Below are 22,695 nucleotides of genomic sequence, written 5' to 3' on the forward strand. Positions count from 1 at the left end.
TTTGGGAGTAAAGAAGCTAATTTCCATAATAAAGTCTGAACCACTTAGAGAATTCTACCTCTGTTAAAGGTAACCCATAAAGAAAAAACTTGAACCTGAGCACTTTTTATTTCTTTATGCATAAGAAAATCCTGAAAGGGTGGGTTTAGTTCAGTTTTTTGCAGATTTTTTTTCCTGCTTGTTTTTAACATGAGAAATTCAGATGTTGACCACCTGGAAAGACAATACAGTAACTGGAGAACTAATGAAACTATTACTTCATAAGACCCTGAAAATTAAGTAACCAAGAGGAAAGGAGTCTTTGCTAGACTGTTTACAATCACTTATTAGCTGAAACACATTGGGAGAAAGGAAGTCTTTGTTAAAGACTTTGGTTGGGATTTCAAAGGCAACCAAGGAAAAGTCACACAGGATGTGTGTGTAGACTGCAGCAATACACCTATGGCTGGTCGTGTCAGTTGACTAGTGTTTGGGATGCGCAGGCTACAGGACTATAAAATTTCAATGGAGACGTTCAAGCTCAGTTTCTAGGCTAAGTCTGAAGTAGGGATGGCAATGTGTAGACAACTACACAATTAACCGATAAACCTGGGCTTATCAGTTAATCTTGTCAACTACATGCATTTCCCTTCCCTCCCCTTGCTGCTTCAGTATCCAGCATCCCATGGAGCAGCCTTTGTCCACATCAAGCTTGGACTGGTTTAAAAACCAGCTCCTCACATAACAGCTCCTGCCTGCCTCCCCACACACACGGACAGAGGCAGCAGCAGGGGGGCGGCATGTGGGAGCTGGTCTGCAGGGGGGGGGACGGAAAGGGGGCGCAGCAGCACAGGGTAGTAGGAGACTCCTTGGGAGTGGGGCCGGGAGCATGCTGGCTGCTGGCCCGACTTCTGGGGAACTATCAAATAGTCATGTAACTGCAAACATTTGATGTGGTTACACAGCTACAGGCCATCTAACATCCCTAACCTGCAAGTTGACAGCCCCTGTAGCTTGAGTCAGCTAACGTGGGCCAGTGATAAAGGGTTTTATTGCAGTGCAGAAACACCCTTAAGGTCTTCTGGAAGTCTCAACTTTACTACCTTGGTCCTTCTATTAATATATAGCTGGTAATAAACAGCTGAGACACAGGAGAGCTCCAATAAAAGGAGAGAAAAGTGGATAATTCTGTAATTTCTAAACGTAAAAATAGGCAGCATAAGTTTTAAAATGTGTTTCGAGCCATCTTTATACATCAAAATAGTTAAAAAGGAGCACAAACCATTTTTTTAAAATCCTTTCCAAATCTCCTTTATCTATGCCTCATTCATTATTTGTTACTGAGGATTCAATAGTTAATTTTCCTGGTGCTCATTGCCCAATGTCCTTTGTTTCTACTGGGAACAGTCTAATACACATGCTGCACATTTCTCCTTGAATTCTCTATGTACAAACTGTTAAGCAAACAGTATGTTTACTGACATTTGGGATTTATACGGTTGTGCAGATTCTCACAGCAAGATGCAACAGGTGTTTATTTGTACACTCCCCTTGATTTTTTCCCCACCAAGCTCATACCTCCACATTTCACTCATCCCCTGGCATCCCTTCCTCCTACTCCTCTTGTTCGGTCTTATGCTTCAGGTGCTCTTTTGCCCTTTCACTATGTGGACTTAAGTTACTTGCAGTTTTTAATTTACAGTAGACTTCTGATAATCTGGAACCTATGGGACCTAGGTGGTGCCGGATTATCAGATATGTCGGACTATCAGGAGGTACTATAAGATGGTTTTATACACACTGTATACATTATATACTGTATATAAAGTGTTCTTAACCCTTTTTATTGTACATACTGTATACAGTATACTGTAATGTTTTAGTTTTTTTAAGCCTTTTTTACCCTTTTTGCTCAGTTCAGCTGCTGCCGCGGTTACCTTGTGACTCATTTTTTGCTGAAGCTCACTCACTAGGCTCTTGCCATTTTTATGCTGGACTATCAGGAATGCCAGACTATTGGATGCCAGACTATTGGAGTTTTACTGTATTGAGATAGTGTTATAAAATCTACCTATCCAATTGGTCTTTAATTTAGGTGCATTTAAATGTTAATCTAGAAAACTCGCCTGGCAAAAAAGCTAAGGGCATTATTCAGCAAGGAATGTAAGGGCCAATTTGCTGTGTGTGCACTTCTCCACCAACTCTGACTGCGCATGGCACACACCTACAACCTTTCCAGCTGTGAGCTATATCCATTCTCTAATACAGGGGTGGGCAACAAATCTGTGGCGGTTCACCAGAGTTAGCCCCTGGTGGGCCACTGCCACTATATTTACCTACACCTCTGCAGGTATGGGGGAATCACAGCTCCCATTAGTCAGGAATGGTGGTCTGTGGACCACAGGAGCCGTGATCCCTGTCCCTACGGAGGTACAGGTAAACATGGAGGTGTGGGGGCCCACCAGGCGCTAACCCTGACAGACCGGATCTGGCCTACAGGCTGGCATTTACCTATCCCTGCCCTAACATGAAATGAGCTAATGACAAGGCAGGCAGTGTTGTAATATGGAAAACGCCACTGTTTAAGTCTGCTTTTTGGGACCAGACTTCGAACAGTAAGCATTAAATACACCAAAACAAAGAAAACACGGTTATAATTTGAGTGACTTATCGGTTACGTGTACATAAAGATACATCTTTTCTTCTTTAAGGTGGGAGATTTGTACTTATCAGTTAAGGCAGCACCTGTTGTTGCATCAAGTCCAACTATTCCAATAGGAATCATCCCAATGCCCTCCTCTTTACCAACATCAATCTCATACCTGTGGTTTGAAGAGCTCAGAACAGTTGGGGAAGAAGAGTGAAGCCATGGCGTAGGACCCTGACCAACCCGTATGTGCTTCAATAGTGGCTCCAAAATAAGACGCTGCTTGCTCATCCTGGTAGACACACAATAGGATTTATTTTTGGCATTTGGTCTATCAAATGATTTTTCTCAGCAGCTAGAAAAACTGGAAAGCAACACCACGACTCTTTGCACACAAACATCCATGAAGACAACAGGACATTTAAAAACAAAAAGTATTTCCCATCCCATCCTGTCATATAAAATCCATCTACTCAGATTAATCACAGAGATAATCACAGTAAAAACTCCTTCCGTGTAAATTTAGAATGGGAATCAAAACACATCTTATAATTGAACTCTCCATGCTCTAACTAGAGAGTGGCAGCCAGTTCTTCCTAGTGATGTAAAATCCTGTTTAACTGGTTAACCGGTTAGACGTTTAATCGGTTAACTGGTTAAACATAATAGAGGGGGGCAGCCTCCTCACCCATCACAGACCAGCTGGAGCACACACAACCCGCTCCCATGTCATGGCTAGGCAGAAGCACCCATCTGACACACCCTGGGATGAGCCTGCCATGGAGGATGACTACTTCATCAGCTGGAGCACCCCTGTCCACAACAGTAATGCAGAGCTAGAACCTCCCCATGCCAGCAGCAGGCAGGGGACCTGCTCCAATACCTACTGATTAGCCATAATTGGTAACCATTAACATCCCTAATTGTTCCATTTTTTTAAACAATGATGTATGTTCAGAATTGAATGCTAGTCTGTCCATAAAGCTCTTTATATGAAAGTTGCAGTGTAAACTATAAATACAGTATATATTATACAATAGTAATAGCAAACATTTTGTTAGCCTTGAACTTAAGTTCATTTTTATGGTATCTTGCTTAGTAGTTAACTGCACCTGAGATAAGGTTGTATTACTGGTAAAAGTCAACATGGCTGTTAGGGACTCAATCCTGCAAACATTTACACCTGCAGTTTATTTTAAGTACATGAGTAATCAAGAAGAAATGGACAGAATTACTCATATGCTTAAATTTAGAGGGAGAAGCATAAATCTGTAACCATGAAGCCTAAATAATAAAAATACCTTACACAGAAGAGCGAGCTTAACAAATTATATTCAGTGCATTTTTATGAACCTGAGAATGAAATAAAGAGAACTATCACAAAGTGCTACACAGAAGTATGTAAAGTAGTAGGGGGGGAAAAAATGTACAATCTAATGTATTTGAGAAACAGTGTATGTTTATGTAATGTAGATATTTAACTAGTATACGCAATAGGGGATAGAGTTTTAATCCAACCACCGTTTATGTATTTTCTGACCTCTGAGTGTTAAATTCTCTAATTTTTTTTGTACTGAATATTAAGAGATTTTAATCAGAGTTGATGGGTTTGGTTGCTTGGGCTTTTCTAGTTGCTTTTTATGCTCTTCAACTAGGTGAAGAATATTAAACACTCCAGTGGATTTTGGATCAGGCCAAAAGCTCTGAAGTCCATAGAAAGACTCCTATTGTCTTCAATAAGCTTTGGATCATGCCCTCTGCAATTCCCATTTACCCAGGAAGTCTGTTACCACCAGAATAGAGACCCATTCTTCAGAACAAAAGACTGACAAAAATGAGATATAAATGAAGTATCCAAGCTCAAATACACTATGCCACCGTGATTAAAAAAATTAACATCTCATGAAGCACCACATGATTCTTACCCCAAAGTTGGAGACTTCATTGTAGCAATCAGAACGTCTGAAGTACCAGGTAATATTGTAACCCTGAGAGGATTCACAAGCCTTCTCATCTCCTTCAACTACAAGGAAAACAAGACAGAAAAGAAAATGTAACAAGTCCTCATATGCCATGTTTTTCCCAAACTATAAATCCGGTGGTAATGTTACTACTCCCCTGCTCAACCACAATAAACAATGAAGGATAATATGCTTATTCAAAACAACAGACCAGCAGCAGAAGAGTTGAAAAAACACTTTCTGCAACAGCCACTATTGTTCAAAAGAACACAAGAAATCCATATGGAGACAAGAATTCAATTCATTCTAATGTTACAGGATTCCATTTGGATGCCTGAAGATTGTTGAAAATTATTTGTTAACAAAGCACAGGAGGGTGTTAAACAAATGAACAATTCTTATAAAGTAGCAAGCACCACTAACCACTTCCAAAGATTATCAACTCAAAATATACATAAAAATGCAACCCATACATATGGACAGGGTATCTCAGAGTAAACAGACAGAGGGGAAAAAAAAAAGTTAATTCCTGAAACAATGTAATATAGTGCCAATTCCATCCAACTAGGCTGACATGTGTCAGGTTTTTTTCCTGAAAAAGACAATGCACTAACAGTTTGCAGGATCAGTGAACCCATAAACACTTTTTGAGCCAAGTTTCTGAACCAAAATCACTTTTGTTTTCTCAGCTCATTTTGTTGGGCCAAGTCAACAGTTCAATACAGCTTTTAGCATTAATTTATTACTGCACGGTAGGACTGAAAAGTGAAAACTAACATTCTTCCATGTAATAAACCTATCACAAGCAGTTCTGTTTCATATTCACGGAATTACAGATCAGTTATATTAACTTCTGTATCCAGAGAGACAGTGGAGCAAATAATTTAGCAATCAAATTGAAAACACCTAGAACATAAGGTGATAAGTAATAGCATGGATTTGTTAATAACAAAGTCAGGTCAAATCAAACCAATAGCTTTCTTTGGTAGAGTAACAAGTTTTGTGGATAGGGATGAAGCAGTAGAGGTAGCATATTTTGATGTTAGTAAGATGTGTGATACTGTCTCACATGACCTCATAAACAAACCAAAGAAATACAACTCAGATGGAGCTACTATAAAGTGGATGCATAAGTGGTTGGAAAATCATTCCAAGAGAATAATCATCACTGTTCACAGTTCTGTTCAATATCTTCATCAATGATTTTAGATAATGTCATCAAGAATATACTCAAAATCTGCAGAAGATACTAAACCAGAAAGATTGGAAGCACTTTGTAGAATAGGATTATAATTCAAAATTATCTGGACAAACTGAAGAAATGGTCTGAAGTAAACAGGGTGAAATTCAGTAAGCACAAATGTAGAATACTCCACTTAGGAAGGAATAATTAGCTGCATACATACAAAATAGGAAATGACTGCCAAAGCAGGTCTGTAGAAAGGGATCTGGGGATCATAGTGGATCACAGGCTAAATACAAGTCAATAGCGTAACACTTGCCCCCCCCCCAAAAAAAAAAAACCACCACATTTTTCTGTGATGATTAGCAGGAGCACTGTAAGCAAGACAGAAGTAGTAATACTTGCACTCTACTTGAAGTTAATTGGGCCTCAGTTGGAGTTGGGATTTTTACATTCCTATTTAAAATGTTAACCGGTTAAACTATGTATTTAAGCAGTTAGGTGGCCCAGCCGGACGTCCCTGCAGGATCCCAGTTAAGCATAACATTTAACAGCTTAACTATTTAAACATTTTTAAAAAATCTCTAGTGGTTAGAAATAGTCTCCACATACAACACTGCAGCAGATCTGTTGAACACGTTCTTATGCCGAGGGAAAAGAATTCTCATGTAAGCATCATAAAACTACCTTTATAAGAGGCAGAAGAAAAACTGGTGAGAGAAGCTCTCCTTCTGACATACCAATGTCCACACTGGTACTTATGTTGATGTAACTAATGTCACTCCGAGTGGGAGGGAAAGGGGGGGATGGCAGGAGTATCCACAACCTTGAGGGAAATGACTCCTGTATTAGAGGAATTTAAGTCTCTTGCATTGTGTTCTGTCTGTTATTCACTACCTAAGCTTATGCAAATCATTTACGCTCTCTCCCTCAGTTTGCCCACCTGTAAGATAAGAGTCCTCACTGGGGAATTAAGAGTTTGAAAAGATACAGCATGATCCACTTAACAGGGTGCTGGACTTGAAGTCAGGAGATTTGTCTTGGATTCTATTGACAACGGCTACTGACCCGCTGCATGACCATGGACCATCATTTCCTCTGGTTTCCCTCAAGCCCTTTGTCTGCTCATTCATTTCAATTCCAAATTTTTCAGTCTGTCTTACAACCCTTTACTTACAGCCCAGATCTCTACACCCTACTGTAATGAAGACAGTAACAACAGTAATAAGATTTATATAAAAATGAAGGACAAGTACTCAGGCTCTAGATGTGCATGGCATACATTTTTAAAACAAACAATCCCTCTCACCTACATTTTGTGACTTTTCAACGCTTGCCTTCAAAGCAGCCTGCATAAATGGCCATCTTGCAGGGTGCTATAAAGTTCAATACGTTTCAGCTATTTTGGACTAGTGGGGAAAGCCCATTCCTGAGCTGATTGCCCCTCACATAGAACACAGTCATCAGCCACCTTATGTAAATCAAGATGCAGTCAAATCAAGGCATACATTTTTAATAGTGAGAATAATTAACTACTAGAAAATGTACCAAAGGTCATAGTAGATTCCCCATCAAGGATCATTTTTAAAATCAAGATTGGCTGTTTTTATAAAAGATGTGCTCTAGTAATTATTTTGGGGAAGTTCTATGACCCGTATTATATAATCAAGAGGTCAAACTAGACCAGGGCTACTCAACTTTGGAAGCCCCAGGGCTACAATGATACCCACAGCACATACCCAGGGCCTCAACTTAAGTGTAGTTGTGTGTGTATTATTTATTTATTTTATATTTTTATTTTTATATATATATATGCGCAAATATTTATGCAAATATATGCAAATAGCTTCTTTCATACTGACAGGCACAAATACAAAGATTAAGGCAAGACTACACAACACACAGGCCCCATTTAAGTCCATTCTGCTGATATTAATAAAATGCAATATTTACCCGATTTCCACCCACATGACAGCATTTTTAATGAGCAATGACAGTTCAGCAATTTAACTACTAAAACGCGTATCAACAGAAGACCATTATATTGACTACTTTTTTGTTTTGACTTCCCAACTTTAACAAATCAAACAAAAACCGCCAATAAAATATTTACTGAACTATAAGTACAATCAATGTGAAGGTAAAGGCACCGAGCGGAGAAGTGCGTGGCTAGAAAAGAATCACAGGAATCCTACTTCCCAGAATCCCTTCCTTTCCCCTGCCCACCCCACCAGGCACCAGCACCCACAGTCCAAACAGAGCAGAGACTGGAACCCCCAAATCTAACCAACAGACCCACTGCCCACCTACAGGAAAGAAGCCAGAAGTTTTAACGCCCAGTTTCCTCCAGTGCCCCTGCCCTCTCCTAGAACCAGGACACCCTCCAGCCCTCTTATTCCAACCTAATACCCCTCCTCTCCTGCAGAGTCAGGCACCCCCAGCCTTCCCTGCTCTAACCCAATGCCCTTTCCCTCCCACAGAGCTGGGGACATAAATTTAGTGGGGCGGAGGGTAACGCCCTGGGTCTCACCGGAGCCACGCACTGTTCCCCTCAGGTGCTGGGGCCCATGCGCACAGCAACCATGAATGGTCCGGGTACGTGGCTCCAAAGATTCCATTTAAGGCACGTGCTCCTGCTCCCCAATGCCCTTTTCAGACATTTTTTGCCTTTTAAAAAACCTGTCCGGATGGCAATTTAACATGTCCAGGAAAAACTGGACAAATGGTAACCCTATCCAAGCCCCAGCGCAGACCTCTCACACCTCGGCCTCACTGCCTGGCTCTGCCACCGCCTGGCCATATCTCTCGCTGCCCAGCTCTGCCACTGCCTCGCTGCCCAGATCCCCCACCGCCTCTTGCCTCCCCCAGCAGCTCCTGTGCAAGTGCCGATGTGGCCTGGTTTGGGAAGGAGCTGCTGTTGTGGCAGATGCAGCAGGTGTGCCCTACCACCACCTTTTGCCACCGCCCAGCAGCTCCCGCACATGTGCCTGCCTCATCGCTGGGCTCCAGCTGTGGCAGACGCTGCAGGTGTGCTCTACTGCCACCTCTTGCTGCACATGCACGCACACAGCAGCTCCTGCAAAGGTGGCTTGTCTGAAAGCCGCTTGGATCGCAGCTCGATGCTACCACTGGAGCCCCAGCGATGAGGCAGGCAGATGGCCCGGGAACTGGATCAAGGTGCCACAGGCTGCATGCAAAGGGGCCACAGGCCGCATGTTGACTAGATAATCAAATCCTTTTGGACTTGAAATCAAATGCCTCCATTGACTGAAAATGCAGCAATATGACACAAGGAGAGGTGATCTCCTCAAGTAGTGGAATATCAAGTCCCAATATATCAAAACCAGCATCTTCCATCTGGAAACCAGTAGGTCGACAATGCACATCATGGAGCACTAACAACAAGTACTGTCACCTAATACCACAATTTAACAAACAAGATGCTGTACTCTGAACAGTCTTACTCTTCCCGATTGACCTGAACTACATCCCCATACAGAGTCAACTCAATTGCAAAATCCAGTTTTGAAGTGACAAAGATCACTGCAAGACAGTCTGCATTTGGGGGAGGAAAAAAAACCAAACAGACGCTCCTGGCCATGCACAGCCTTCCGGGACACCGCTGTTATACAATTGTCTAACAGCAGCTCAAAACCCCATACAATCACCAATGAAGTAGGGTAAACCAATGGTGGGAAACACACCCTCAGTCAAAAGGAGAGAGAGAGAGATCATCTTCACCATGTTTGTCCAATTGCTTCTCCAACTCACCAGTTGTATCTAAACTGAATGTCAGCCAGCTAGCTTCCACGACTGCCTCATTCTCCTTCTAATACTGGTCTAGACTTTCAATAGCATGGCTAGATCAACAGACAGCAGGTCATCTACCAATGTAACCAGTTTAATATCTTTGGATATGTCACAGTTTTATGAGCACTGTCATCTAAGTATTACAACATTGTAACAACTACCAAGTTAAGTAGGGACCCATACTTCAAAAGCACTTACACTTCAGGAAAATTGTGGTGTTGCTGAACAGAACCTTTCCAAAATGAAAAAACGTCTTTCCCTGCAAAGACATAAAGGAAAGAGATGAGGAAGACATTGGCCAGCAATTGATCATTTACATGAACACGCACTGCTCTGTTCTGTCACCCAGAATTTCAAATATGAAAGTCAAGAGAATGATCCCAAATTCCTAGGCTGGAACTAGCCTGACATTTACTATTTATAACTCTTCAGGCCCCAATTCCAACATATCCAGCCAAACCTACGAAGGAAATTTTGCAAAGGTGTTTTATTTACATCAGAATGTCCTTCTTTTGTGATGCATAAAAAGGATCTAGATTTTATTTTTTTGTAAAAGATTTTTACCCATAAAATTAACAAGAGGTGTGAGATGCTCTAATTTTGCAAGGCTGTTCCAGGGGAAGTAAACTGCTGATGTTCACAACCTGGCTGACACATGGAAGAAGGCTGATTCTTTAATAGCAATATCATTTTACCAAGAGGTTTTAATCACCAAGGTTAAACAAATATAAAAGCACAGTTTAGCAGTCGGATGAGAAAGCCTTCCTGCTCTCAAGTGCAGTTAGACCAAAGCCACCCAGAGCATCTTCTGGCCTATACAAATGCAAAATTTGAGCAAAAAAAAAAAAGTTTTCTTCGGCTCTTCTACGCAAATCAAAAGAAAACGGGGCCCACGCCCAACTTAGTTCCCTTTTGCACGTCACCCGAAACTCAAAGGCCATGGTAATCAGCGAAGACAGCCCCAGGATAAAAACCCCGCACTGCAGCGCTGGCGAGACACGCTGCATTCAGGCTGCAAGCCCTACTGCCCCCCAGCCGCGGCCGCTCCAGCCGTCCTCTACCAGCCTATCACTGCCCCTGCCCCGCCGGGCAGGGAAGCCGCAGCAGGGGAAGGCGAGGGCACCAGGCCTCAGCAGTGCTACCGGGAGGGGAGGGCGCCGCGCACCGCCCGGCGAGCGAGGCGTCTCCTGCAGACAGCCCCGCACAGGCGCTGCCCCCGGCCGGTCGGCGGCCCCTACGCACCGCAGCGCTGGGACTGGCACCGACACCGCCCGCGTCCCGGATCTGCCGCCGCCCGCGCCCCACCCCCAGGATCCGGGAGGAAGCGGGGAGCAGGCCCCCCGGCCAGCGCTCACCATGGGCACCGGCAGCCGCCACTTGGAGAGCGCGCCAGCGCCGGCGGGGCCCGGGAGCAGCAGCAGCAGCAGGGCAGCCACCGGCAGCAAGCGGAGTCGCCGCCACCAGCGCCGCGGAGCAGCCATGGTGCAGCAGCAGCGAGCGCCTAGCTGGCCTCGCCCCTTCCGGGCCTGGGCGGGGCTGCTGGGCTGCGTGGCGGCTGCCAGCGCCGGGCTGGGAACTAGGGGAGGCGCTTCTGCCGCAGATGGAGTTTGTGCGTCAACCCGGCTCCCGCCCTGGGGACCTCACCTCTGCAGGGGGCGTTTATGTGCTGCGGAGGGAGGCGCTCTCGTCTGGTGGCGTCCCCTCGAGGGGCTGTGCGGCTCGAGCCACCTCCCCTCGTCCTGCTCCCGGCCCCATATAGCCTCCCCTCGCGGTATTGGGACATGAGGCCGGCCCTGCTTTGCACCAAAACGTCATCGGTTTGCATTGATCCCGTCCCTCCGGGATCGTTATTGCGTCACCTTGTGCATCTCTAGTGTTACAGTTGCTGGCAGGGACTGTGAAATCAATTACCAAAATAATTGAAACAGGCGTCATTCTGTAGCATTATGGTGACAAAGAAACATACAGAATTTTAACTTTTTTGACATAGAATTCCTCCAGGAGTTAGAATCTCATCAAAGGTGACAGCGCACTGGAAGGAAAGTGGCCAGGTGTGGGCAGGAGTCTGGATGCACCAGTGGGCTTAGGCCAGCAGCCATAGTCCCTGGGGAGTGAGGCCATAGTGCACCGAGGCTCCAACCCCAAGGATCCAGTGGCCAGACAGTACACTCCTCGCTGCCCCAGCCAGCCCAGAGTTCTCCCCACACTCTCTGCCCTGAGTAGGTGAGTGCAATGCTCTGAGATAAGCAGATTTTTCTCATCATGCTTTCAGGTGTTTGAAGCCTTTTTTCAGATTGCATTGGAGCAGGGCATTGACATACCATTTTGAGGCATATATATGTATTTACTTTTATTACATTTTATTAAAAAGTGGTTCCCTATTTTACCAAAAAAAACCCACAAATCTTTTAAACAAGAAGTTAAAATATGAAATCACTATTTTCAGCTCTATTTACAGAAAATGGTCCCCAGAAAAGTAAGGATTGCAGTTTTGCTTGTCTTTCAAGTAAAGAGGTGAAGTCTAACTTTAGATTGCATGATGAGGCTTTTGACTACATCAGAAACTGTCACAGAAGTCAGTCAAACTATCAAAAGGTACAGAAGGGTAGCCTAGTTAGTCTGTAACAGGAAAAACGTAAAAAACAACAAATAATCTAGTAGCACCTTAAAGACTAACAAAACATGTAGATGGTATCATGAGCTTTTGAGGGCACAACCCACTAGTTGTAGCCGTTGTCTGGTGGGAGAAATTTGCCAATCACCACAGTTTTGTTTTTTTAAAGTATAAACCTGATACAGAGAACTGTGTACAACCCAGGTCAGCAATACATTCTGAAAGAGGGTGTACATGAAATGAGTTGGTGGGGACATAATCCATTGTCTGGTGGACAAGTGACCACCTCATAAGAACGACCAAATATGGAATTCATTGGAAATCATAGAGATATTAACAGCCGGCTGATCATGTGAACTGAATTCCCATCTAACTGTAAGGGAGGGACCTCTAGGGCATTCAGGAAAAGCTTGTCTGTAGTGTAATTGCTCTATAAATACATAGTGGGTTTGTAGAGTAGTCAGCTGTTATTCTGATGCTGCTGCCAATGCTTAAATAAAAAATGCAGGCTTGTAGATGTTTGCCAGCTGCTTGTTTTCAAAATATCTTCTCCATCCCTGCTCTGGCAGTAATTCTCTGGGCAATTAACATGTCAAATCACGTTGTCATTTGCTGTTAACCTTTATAAATAAATTGTCATTTGGACAACTGCAGACTGAAGAAGAACTCCATTTCCCAGCATCCTTTCAGAGAAAGTGGAGTCACAGGCTGTCATCGGCTGAAGACTTCCTTCTGTGATTGGTACTGCACAATCAGTAGTGAAAGTGAAGAGACATTTACGGACAGACACGGATCAGGTCAGAGAACTGTACTTCAAAAAACTCTTTTGAGTTTAATGGAACCAGCTAAGGAAGAAGGAATCAGGTAAAATAATAATAATTGTGCAATGGCTACCTACAGATCTGAGCTGACAGGATATTGCTTGGCTGGGAGAGAGGGGAGAGAAAGGCACGTTTAGCACAGTTTCTTCATTTTTAATTTTACTTTACAAACTTAACAGTTGTCATCATTTGAACTTTGTTTCTTTAACATACAGTAACAAAAGTTATGAGTCATATTTGCAGTAAAAGGCACTGAAAATGATAGGCAAACATTGATATTAGCAAAAAAGAGAAAGATCTTGACACTCAGATTTGTAAACGCCTACCTTTTTCCATGTTGATGTCTAAATATATTGAACATGTATGTTTGGTAACCAAATTGGTCCGGTTTCATGGAATGATACAGCCCTTCCCCTGGTAGTTTACAATCCAATTTTATATATAATGTGTGAAAATGGGGTCTCAAAGAATGAGAGATGGATGGAGTGAAGAAGGTCGAGGGTGACAAGACAAGATTGTGCAATTACCCAGTTTAGGCATGTGCATTGCTAGGTGATTCATTTTAAAAGTTGGGTTATTATCCAAACTAGAGATGTTAAAATTCATTTATTTAAGTATATGTTTACATGCGGGGAGGAGGCAAGTGGGAGCCGGTGCTCACAGGGAACTTTTATCCAGCTTCCCACGCACAGCTGCTCCCACCTCCTGCCCTTTGCCCCCCAGCTGCTGTTATCAGAGGTAGCAGGGGGAGGGGCTGCGTGTAACCGTACACATTAACCAATGAGCCAGGCTCATTCGTTAACTGTGTACACAGGTACACGATCACATCTCTAATCCAAACTTTTGCATGCTTCACTTTACAACCAAAATAACATTCTTTTAACATTGTTATTTTTTATTTAATTTCTTGGTTGTTTATAAGGAAAAAGGTACAAACTAATTTTGTTATATGCAGCTGTGTAGTGAGGGAGACAGGCCTCCCACTAGTCTTGAGAAAGAGGAACCCTTATACTCTCCCTTGTGGGCCCAGCTAATCCCAACCCACCTTCATTGCAGGAAGTGCAGAGGCAACACAGGAGGCACAAGAGTAGAGTCTGGCAGCTCAGTTGCAGACAGCTGTCCTTAGAGTGCTGAACCCTCTGAGGTGTTTAGAAAACAGACTTCTTAAACATTCTGTTTCTTTAGTGTCCAAGATGAGGCTGTGGACAAAAGCAACTTTAAGAACTGCAACCACATTGCTTTCTACAGGTAAGGATGTGGGCTCCAACACAAGTATATTTCTCAAGAACATGGCATGATTGATTTATTTCATTATATTATATGGATATCTATAACACAGATTTTAAATAAGAGAGTAATTTTTAAAAGCCAATAATACATACGTTGAAACAAAAAAAAATACACTTCCTAATCATATCTTAGTTTAAAGCCGGAGTTAAGAACCTAAGGCCTAGGGGCCGGATGCGACCTCCAAGGCTCAGCACCTTCCCCCAGCATTGGAAAGGCAGCACTGGTGCTCCAGTCCTTCTCCTCCTCTCCAGCTGCCCCACTATGGGGCTGGAGCATAGAAAATCTACTAGGTTGGGTCTCCTTAGGCTCTGGTGCGCAAGAGGAATGTGAAGAGTGTCTTTCTTCTTCTCAGTTGGGGGCCACATCCGTGAGGGTTTTGGGGAGGAGGGGTTGTTTTTGGTTTTTTGCTTCTCATGTGCAGCCCCTGATTGATTTTTTTTTTTTTTTTTTTTTTTTTTTTTTCCTGTGGGTCAGTGGCCTCCATTCCAAAAAAGGTCCTTTTTCCTCCCCCTGTTTAAAGCAACCAAAGAATGCACAAAGTTGGCCAGAGCTTGAGAATGAATACAACTTGCAAGGAGAGCTTTCCATTCAATAGCAATACGATGTTTGGAAATAATTCGTAACTTCTAAACAGAGACTGGGTCAAATTAGAATCTCAAATGCAGGATCACCTCGTTCACCCCCAAAATTCCAGGAAAGTCTGAATTTGAATCTCTTTATCTTAACAAACGCCTATACTATTTCATGGATAGTGGATGAAGGCAGGGCTGGGGGAGGCAAGCCGCCAGCCCCACCTCCAGCCCTGCCCTTTCTGCTAGGCCACGCCCCTGTCCCTCCCCCAGAAAGGTGGGAGCGGTGCGCACATGCACCCCCATTCCAACTACCGGGACGGGAGCTGGCATGCGCCCACTGCAGCCTCCTCAGCCTGAGAGGAAAGTGCGTCGCGCTGCCCGGCCGAGCTCAGCATAGCCTCAGGGGAGGAAGGAGGGAGGACGTGCTGCACCATGCCGTGTAGCCCCTGCATCTCCAGCCCCAGAGCACTGGAGGAGGGAAGAGGGCGTGCTGCACTGCACAGCCTCTCCAATAGCGGGAGGGCAGGCACTGGGGGTAGCAACACTCCTCCCCCAGAACGTCTATGGCAGGAGTGTGGGCAGGGCTATACCTGACAGTTTGGGAAGGCAGAACCTTCCTCTGCCTTACATACCCGACGTCCATGTACTATTTACATTTGGATAAGATTGGAGGGGTCTTGTTTTCTGGATTTTATTCTTATATGGCCCAAAATCTCAGAAGATCACTTGTTCTCCTGAGATTCCTGCCCTGTAGGGCCAAAACTTTATAAGACTCGGGGGATTTCAGTGGTGCTAAACCTACATTATCAAACCTGAACCCTATGCCCTATTATTCTCATGAAATTACTCCAAATGTAAATATTCCCTTCTCCCGCATTTACCTGGAATCCATTTTCCAACTATTATCTGAGCTTATGTGGAAAAAATAAGTAACTGCTCCCTAGTTGTACTAATTAGCAAATTACACATCTAACCTCTTACATGTTTATTTCTCCTGTGTAGCGAATTCCATCCTAAAGGCTCAGTTATGCACAGCAAGATGTTTTTATATGTTAGTTCTCATCTTGGTCATGCTTTTAAAGATAGCATTTTTAAATGAGCCTATATTTGTCTGCAATATTCTAATCTATACAAAATACATATAAATCATACATACAGAAGAGATTTGCTTTACCCATCAGTGAAATGCAGGGCAGATCAAGCCAGAAATATGACAGGAAGTGAAGTAAATTTCATCCCTCTGAAACTGCAGGGGGAAGCTAAGGAGGTGGAATATTATTGCCCAATTTGAAATCTAGCCAGGGCACTTGCGTTAACCCTATTATTGCAAAAAAAACTGTACTGATATTTTTAGTGATTATGAACTCAAAAAGCTCTTGTGTAACTCATACACATGATCTATTTATAAACTTATAAATGTATAGGAATCATGTCTTTATCTTTCTCTGTCACTGACTAACACAGCAGGAACCTTGTCCTGGTCAAGGCCTCTAGGCAGGGGCGGATATAAGGCAGGGCGAATGGGGCGGCCGCCCCGGGCCCCGCGCTTCAGTGGCATGCGCTGTGGCAAAGGGGGGGCCCTGCAGAATTATGCTGCCCGGGGCCCCGCAAAACGGTCATCTGCCCCTGCCTCTAGGTGTTATAAATAGTTAATAATACCTGTAACATAATGAAAAAAATAGAAGGTAGTGAACATGATTGGGTTTCTGAAGGATGCTCCCTAAGAGTCCGTTAAAGAAAGATACAATTAAAAAGAATGGTATTCTTTGAGTTCCTTAATCTCAGAGAACTGCTTCACAACACGTGAAAAATGCGAGAGAGAGTTATCCTACTTAGCAAACAATTCCTATTTAATATAGTATTCCCTAATATCATGCAAATCATGGCATATAGAGAGGCCAACAACAATATTCTGTCTTTGCAGACGTCAGAAACTTCTGCATCCTGGGAAGTCCTTGTATAAAGCATTGTTGGATTCAGTTACATTATGCAACGACAGTGTCACACTCCAAATAATTAATGAGAAGGTGAGATCTTGCACGTTAAGGGAGGCAGTGGTAAAGTGAATTGGGAAAGTAGGACCTTTCTCTACCGACTCTCTTTAAAACAAGACTGATAATATTGTAACATTTGTAAAGTCACTTGAGAGTCTTGGATGCAGGTAGTTCTGTGATAACATATAAAATATTTTCATCCCAAAGATGTCCTTGATTTTACAGATGATGTATATTAATATAAAGAGAGTCTCCTTTAAAGAAATAAAATAGTTTTTAATATTAAGAAATATGTTTATTTCTATAGCAATACAAAAAACCTAAATCAATGTCTTTTTAACTGAAAAAGGTATTTAGGTTTAAAGCTTTCTCCCGCTTTCCAAAATAATAAATTCAAGTCTGCCCTAACGGAGTGAGGACAACATTGTTTTCTTTGTGTGCGTTGTAGTGCATGTCAACTGAAAAAAATCAGCTACTGTAGTTTTCAGATAAAGGTATTGCATCCTATAAATTTTTGTCTGGATAGTTTTTCTTTTTAAAATGTCACAGATAAGGAAGTTAAATGAGCAAAGATGTTTAATATATCCTGTTCCTAGTGACTTTCTATACAGAAGATCCAGGATCAGCCAAATCCAGCCTCTCATACCAATAGGGGCATAAGTCTAGTCTAGTGGTTTTCAAACTATGGGTCGCAAATGTCAGGCACAGGGCCTCGTTGCTGCAGGGGAATCAGGTGAGCAGTGGGGTGCTAAGGCAGACTGCCTGCCTCTGGTGGCACTGCAGACTGTGCTATGCCCTAGAAGCGGCCGGCAGTAGGCCTGGCTCCTAGGTGGTGGAGATGGGGCGCACACAGGGCTCTGTACACTTCCCCTGCCCTGATCACTAGCTCAGCACTCCCATTGGCTGGGAACCTGCTGCTGGCTGCTTCTAGGGGCAGCATGGTTTGTGGTGCCAGGAGAGGCAGGATCCCTACCTTAGCACCCCCTTAGCACCACTGTCCAGGAGCTGCTCAAGGTAAGCCTCTCCTGCCCCAGCGCTGACCACCCTCTATAGCCAGATCCTCCTCCCACACCCCAAAGCTCTCAACCCACTCCAGAGCCCACACTATAGTCAAATTATGTTGGGTCACGGGCATCAACAATTTTCTGTAACTGGGTCATGAGAAAAAAAGTTTGAAAACCACTGGTTTAGTCTATGAAGTTAGCATATTAAGCTCTTAGGGCAACGAAGACCCTTATAAGGGTCCCTACAACCTGATAGAAGGAATGACAATGACTTTTTTCCTCACCTACAAGAGACTGATGGCCAACATTCCAGGTGTCAAGCAAGGGGGGGACACGACATTGTAAAGATTTCTACATGCAGCAGACACTACACAGTGGGGGGAAAAGGAGTTATTTGGGGTGAGATAGTTATGTGACTTATACTCCACTTTACATGCTTGTGAATTACAAAGACCAAGTAGAGAGACCTATCAGGTAGGTAAATACTAGTTTTTTTGTTGTTTTAATTTCCCACTGTGCAGCTCCACCAGTGTAAGCACCATTGGGAGTAGTACAGTAATTAGGGCATTCACATATTTAATACAATGCCACCTAATCCTGCTCACACAGCAGTTCTCAATGACACAGCAATAAAACTGCCTGAGCCTCAAGCATTGTCTACACTAGTGCTCCTGCTGTTAATATTGGTGGAATTGCACCAATACGGTGGTGGCAATTTCTTGAAAAATGCTAAACAAAGACTCTGACTTGGCTTTTCGTAAATAAATCTGTCCAGTTGCACTTACAAACTAAGAATATTTGTTTCTTAAAAACAGTGAAATTGATCTTTTTGGTGCAAATTCAAATGCATAGTGTGCAAACTATGCTGGATCAGAAGGAAGACAGAGTTTTGTTTTGTTTTTTCAGAAAATAAATGTCCGGGGATATGAGATCTAGAATTTCTGAATTAAAATATAATCAACACCTTTATCACCATGTAGCACTAGCTATATCCATTTGTTCCCAGGTTTCTCTCCTAGTGGAAATTTATGCAATAGAAGGCAACGTTTTCAGGCTTAAAATTAATGAGGTATCGCCTCTCAAATCAAGATATGAAGTCCATGATGTTCTCATAAAAGAACCTACCACTCAGAGGTAAGTTCTGAAAGGTGATATAATATCTTAATTTCTTATTCCTCTTCTCCCTCAACAGTGTGGTCTCATCCCTCCATCCCTCTCTTTTGGGTACAATTGTACTTACCCTCATGAATACCAGGATCTTAGCGGGAGGGGGAAAAAAGCAATTGGCTTATGAATGTGAATTTGTTTCTGAGGATAAATGTTGCACATTGAGGAAGATGAAATAGCCTCCTATGTTAAACCTGTAAGTATATGAGTCACTGTATTAGGTGTTAGTATGCATCATTGTGTGTCTGCTTGTATTGAAAAAATAACATGCATTGAGAATATTGAAGGACATTTTGTAGCCAGCTATTGAATTGTTCAGTCATGGGTCAGATCCAGAAGTCCTTAGTGGCTCTTTCATTACAATAGGTAATTTCCCCTTTAGGTACTTTCACCTTCTCATCACTGTTGGAGGTGAGCCACATCCACCCTGATGTTACACACTCCTATCTCTGGATCCCTTTCTTTCACTTCAAGCATCCGAGGAAGTGGGCTGTATCCCATGAAAGCTTATTATGCCTTAATACAGTGGTCACCAACCAGTAGATCGGAATCTACTGGTAGATCTTGGAGTCTTTGACAGGTGATCCTGACAGGTTTGGCCAGGAGGCTGTCAAGTGCCAGCACTTCATCTGCTACACTGAGCATTGCTGTGCTGCTCCTGCCTTCTGCTTTGGAGGTGCCACTCACTCCTGGGAGTCTCCTGCTTGCTGTGCAAGGCATGGGAAGAAGAGGAAGAGGAGTGCCCCTTTTTCCACCCTGTGCCACATCTCCACAGAGCAGAGGGGGAAGGAATGGAGAGAGTTTGCTGGCTGCTTTTGGGAGTGGTGCAAGGCCAGAGCAGGGGAGAGCCTGTATTAGCCTCACTGCACCACCATCCAGAAGCCATTTGTGGTAAATGGTGCCCAACTGGATCCTGCATCCAAACCCCACCCCAGTCCTGAATTCCTCCTGCACCCCAAACCCCTACCCCTTGCCTGATAACAGTGAAGGAGGATGGGATGAGCAGGGGTAGGGCCTTGAAGGGGTGGGAAGGAGATGGGGCAAGGGTGTTTGGGTTTGAGGTAGATCCTGGATTGCACTTAAATTCAAAAAGTGATCTCATGCTTAAAAAGGTTGGAGATCACTGCCCTATTAAATGTGATAGTCTTTAAGGTGCCACCAGACTCCTGGTAGTTTGTTCGGAATCCACAGTTATTTAAGAGAACGGAGTTGTGCTTTAATAATCGTTTCGGGATTTGGCCTTATGTTGTACAATAATTCTTACATTATCTTTTGTCTAATTTGTTGTTGTTTCTCTATAGTTATCTAAAATCCATAGAAATCTATTACCTATCCTTTTTTTTTTTTTTTAATTTGCCAGGCTCTCTATAGCCCAGAAGGAGGCAGGCATTCTGGTACTGACATGTGATCATGAGGACCACAAGCTTCACATCACAGCAAATCCATTCCAGATAGTATTAGAGTCCAAGGGTGAGACTGTACTGAGTGTGAACGGCAATGGCCTGTTGTACTTTGAGCATCTACAACCACCACCCCAAAACAGGTGTGATATCTCCATGTCCCACAGTGTGCCGTGTTTGTCATACTGCTGAAAATAAGCCAGCAAGAATTCAGATCAGCAAAAATACTGCACTGCCAAAATTTGTAATGCTATTTTGTCTACAGGTAGTGCTCTTGGTGCTGATATTCACAGAAAAGTTCTAGCACAAATAAGGACAGGCTTTGTTTTGACTTACTCCCTGCATGACCCCACTGAAGTCAGGACAGAATTTGATCTTGTGACAGACAGCACGTCCATCCTATCTCTGATTGAGGGCACCCCAAACATTGAAGTTTGGAGGTCTCCCTTTGCTGATTCCTGTAGAGCAGTGGTTCTCAACAGGGGTACATGTACCACTGAGGTCTTCTGAGGGTACATCAGCTGCCCTCATTTGAAAAGTACTAGCAAAGGCAGTACAAACTAAAATTTCATACGGACAATGACTAGTTTATACTACTGTATATATCATACATTGAAATATAAGTACAATATTTATGTTTCAATTGATGTAGTTTATACTTACATGGTAAAAATGAGAAAGTAAGTGATTTTTCAGTAATAGTGTTCTGTGACACTCTTGTCTTTTTATTAGTAAGCAAGACAAGACAAATCAGACTCCTAAAAGGGGAACAGTAGTTTGGAAAGGTTGAGAGCCACTGAACTAGAGAATTTGTAAAAGGGGCTCTCGTCTTAAACCTTTGAAAGGATTTTGAACCAATTTAACTTAAGGCTGCTTGGACCCACTCATTCTGCCTCTTTATCCTATTTATGGGCCAATTATGTAAGATACTGAGCACCCTTAATTACCCTTGATTTTATTGGGGAGTTGAGCGTGCCCAGTATCTCCTTTTGATCAGGTCCATACATTTTTTTTTTCTCCACCCAACCTCATTATAGCCTAACCTGCTCCTTGTGAAAAGGCTGTTCATGATTTAGCTGCAATAGTTAGCAATCCAGCAGTGTTGCAAAACACTGAACGAATGAGGGGCCACAATTCAAGGGAAATGGAAATGGTGTGGCATTCTACAGAGCTGAGAGAGTTATCTACCACAGTGCTATCTTAGAGGAAATAACTAATTTAAAAATAATAATAATATAATATAATAATGTATGCTTGTAATTGACACAAACGCTCTGCATAACAGAACACACAAAATATCTAGTCTGAAAATCTTTTCTGTGGTGATAAAGAGAGGAAAATGTTGACATTATTAGAAGTAACTGTAGAAGTCCCAGGGACTAGTTGAACAGAATAACCCAAACTAGCTCTGGTTTGAAATGGAAGGCATTGAAAGAAATACTAAAATCACTTGGCAACCACAGATCTCAACACACGACTATTCAAAAAAGTTGAATGCTAAAAGTACCAGATATTGTAGGAGATGTTGCAGTTTTAAAGTTTTCCATCTGAAATCCTCTCAATTAACTGGTTATTTCTGCTCATTTGTTTTCATTAGCAAAAGCACAGCACAGAACAAAGAGGACACACCAACTGACTCCTCTCAGGTAACCTCAGCTTGGTTTGTGATTCTGGCATCTGTATCCTGTGAGAAAGATGGATCAGTTGTCATTATGACAAACTATGTATTTGTATGACATGGGCTAGTGTTATGGCATGGGCTTCCAAAGAGCCAACCTGAGGCTTTAGGCTTTCTAATTCGAACTACCATTATTCCTCGTGGAACGAGGTGTAACGGTAGTTCTAATTAGCCTAATTCGAACTACCTACTCCGTGCCGCGTGTAGCCGCGTGCACGGAGTCCGAACTACCGGGGCTTTAAAAATGGCGGCGCCCGGCAAGATGCAAATGAAGCCCGGGATATTTAAATCCCGGGCTTCATTTGCAACTTCGGTTGCCTACATTAACCACCCTAGTTCGAACTAGGGTGGGAGTGTAGACATACCCTAAGAGTGTTTTGAGGATGTCCTAGGATGTCAGAATTGGTGTAGGAGGATGTGACATTACCCAGAGTACAAGCTAGACTGATGAACAACTGTGTGCTGACAAAACATTGTTTACACTAGCTGGGGCGACACATGAGGGGGGGCAGGAGGCACGTGACCCTCCCAACACCATGGGCAGAGAGGTTGGCCCCCCCACACTCACTGGCAGC

At 43.2% G+C, this 22,695-nt stretch overlaps 2 protein-coding genes across 8 annotated transcripts in view; one reads left to right on the forward strand and one right to left on the reverse strand.

Annotated features, from left to right (window-relative positions):
- TMEM87A (transmembrane protein 87A) overlaps positions 1-11,187 on the reverse strand; it is a 34,807-nt gene extending 23,620 nt beyond the window's left edge. For both annotated transcript variants that reach the window (XM_075927228.1, XM_075927227.1), the window contains exons 1-4: positions 10,936-11,187; positions 9,779-9,839; positions 4,552-4,649; positions 2,802-2,918 (exon numbers count right to left, since the gene is read on the reverse strand). In XM_075927228.1, the coding sequence (XP_075783343.1) occupies positions 2,802-2,918; positions 4,552-4,649; positions 9,779-9,839; positions 10,936-11,061 (402 nt within the window). In that variant the 5' untranslated portion in view covers positions 11,062-11,187. The remainder of the gene's footprint in view (positions 1-2,801; positions 2,919-4,551; positions 4,650-9,778; positions 9,840-10,935) is intronic.
- Positions 11,169-22,695, forward strand: part of GANC (glucosidase alpha, neutral C) — a 50,901-nt gene continuing 39,374 nt past the window's right edge. The window contains exons 1-7 of one of the 6 annotated variants that reach the window (XM_075927214.1): positions 11,169-11,803; positions 12,849-13,058; positions 14,201-14,263; positions 16,802-16,904; positions 18,882-19,009; positions 20,403-20,585; positions 22,040-22,088. In XM_075927214.1, coding sequence (XP_075783329.1) covers positions 13,030-13,058; positions 14,201-14,263; positions 16,802-16,904; positions 18,882-19,009; positions 20,403-20,585; positions 22,040-22,088 — 555 coding nt within the window. In that variant the 5' untranslated portion in view covers positions 11,169-11,803; positions 12,849-13,029. Of the gene's footprint in view, positions 11,804-11,980; positions 13,059-14,200; positions 14,264-16,801; positions 16,905-18,881; positions 19,010-19,095; positions 19,239-20,402; positions 20,586-22,039; positions 22,089-22,695 lie in introns of those variants that run through there. The other 5 variants (XM_075927217.1, XM_025188319.2, XM_075927213.1 and 2 more) reach the window with 5 other exon arrangements.

This window comes from Pelodiscus sinensis, chromosome 4 (assembly GCF_049634645.1).
Source record: "Pelodiscus sinensis isolate JC-2024 chromosome 4, ASM4963464v1, whole genome shotgun sequence".
NCBI lineage: Eukaryota > Metazoa > Chordata > Testudines > Trionychidae > Pelodiscus > Pelodiscus sinensis.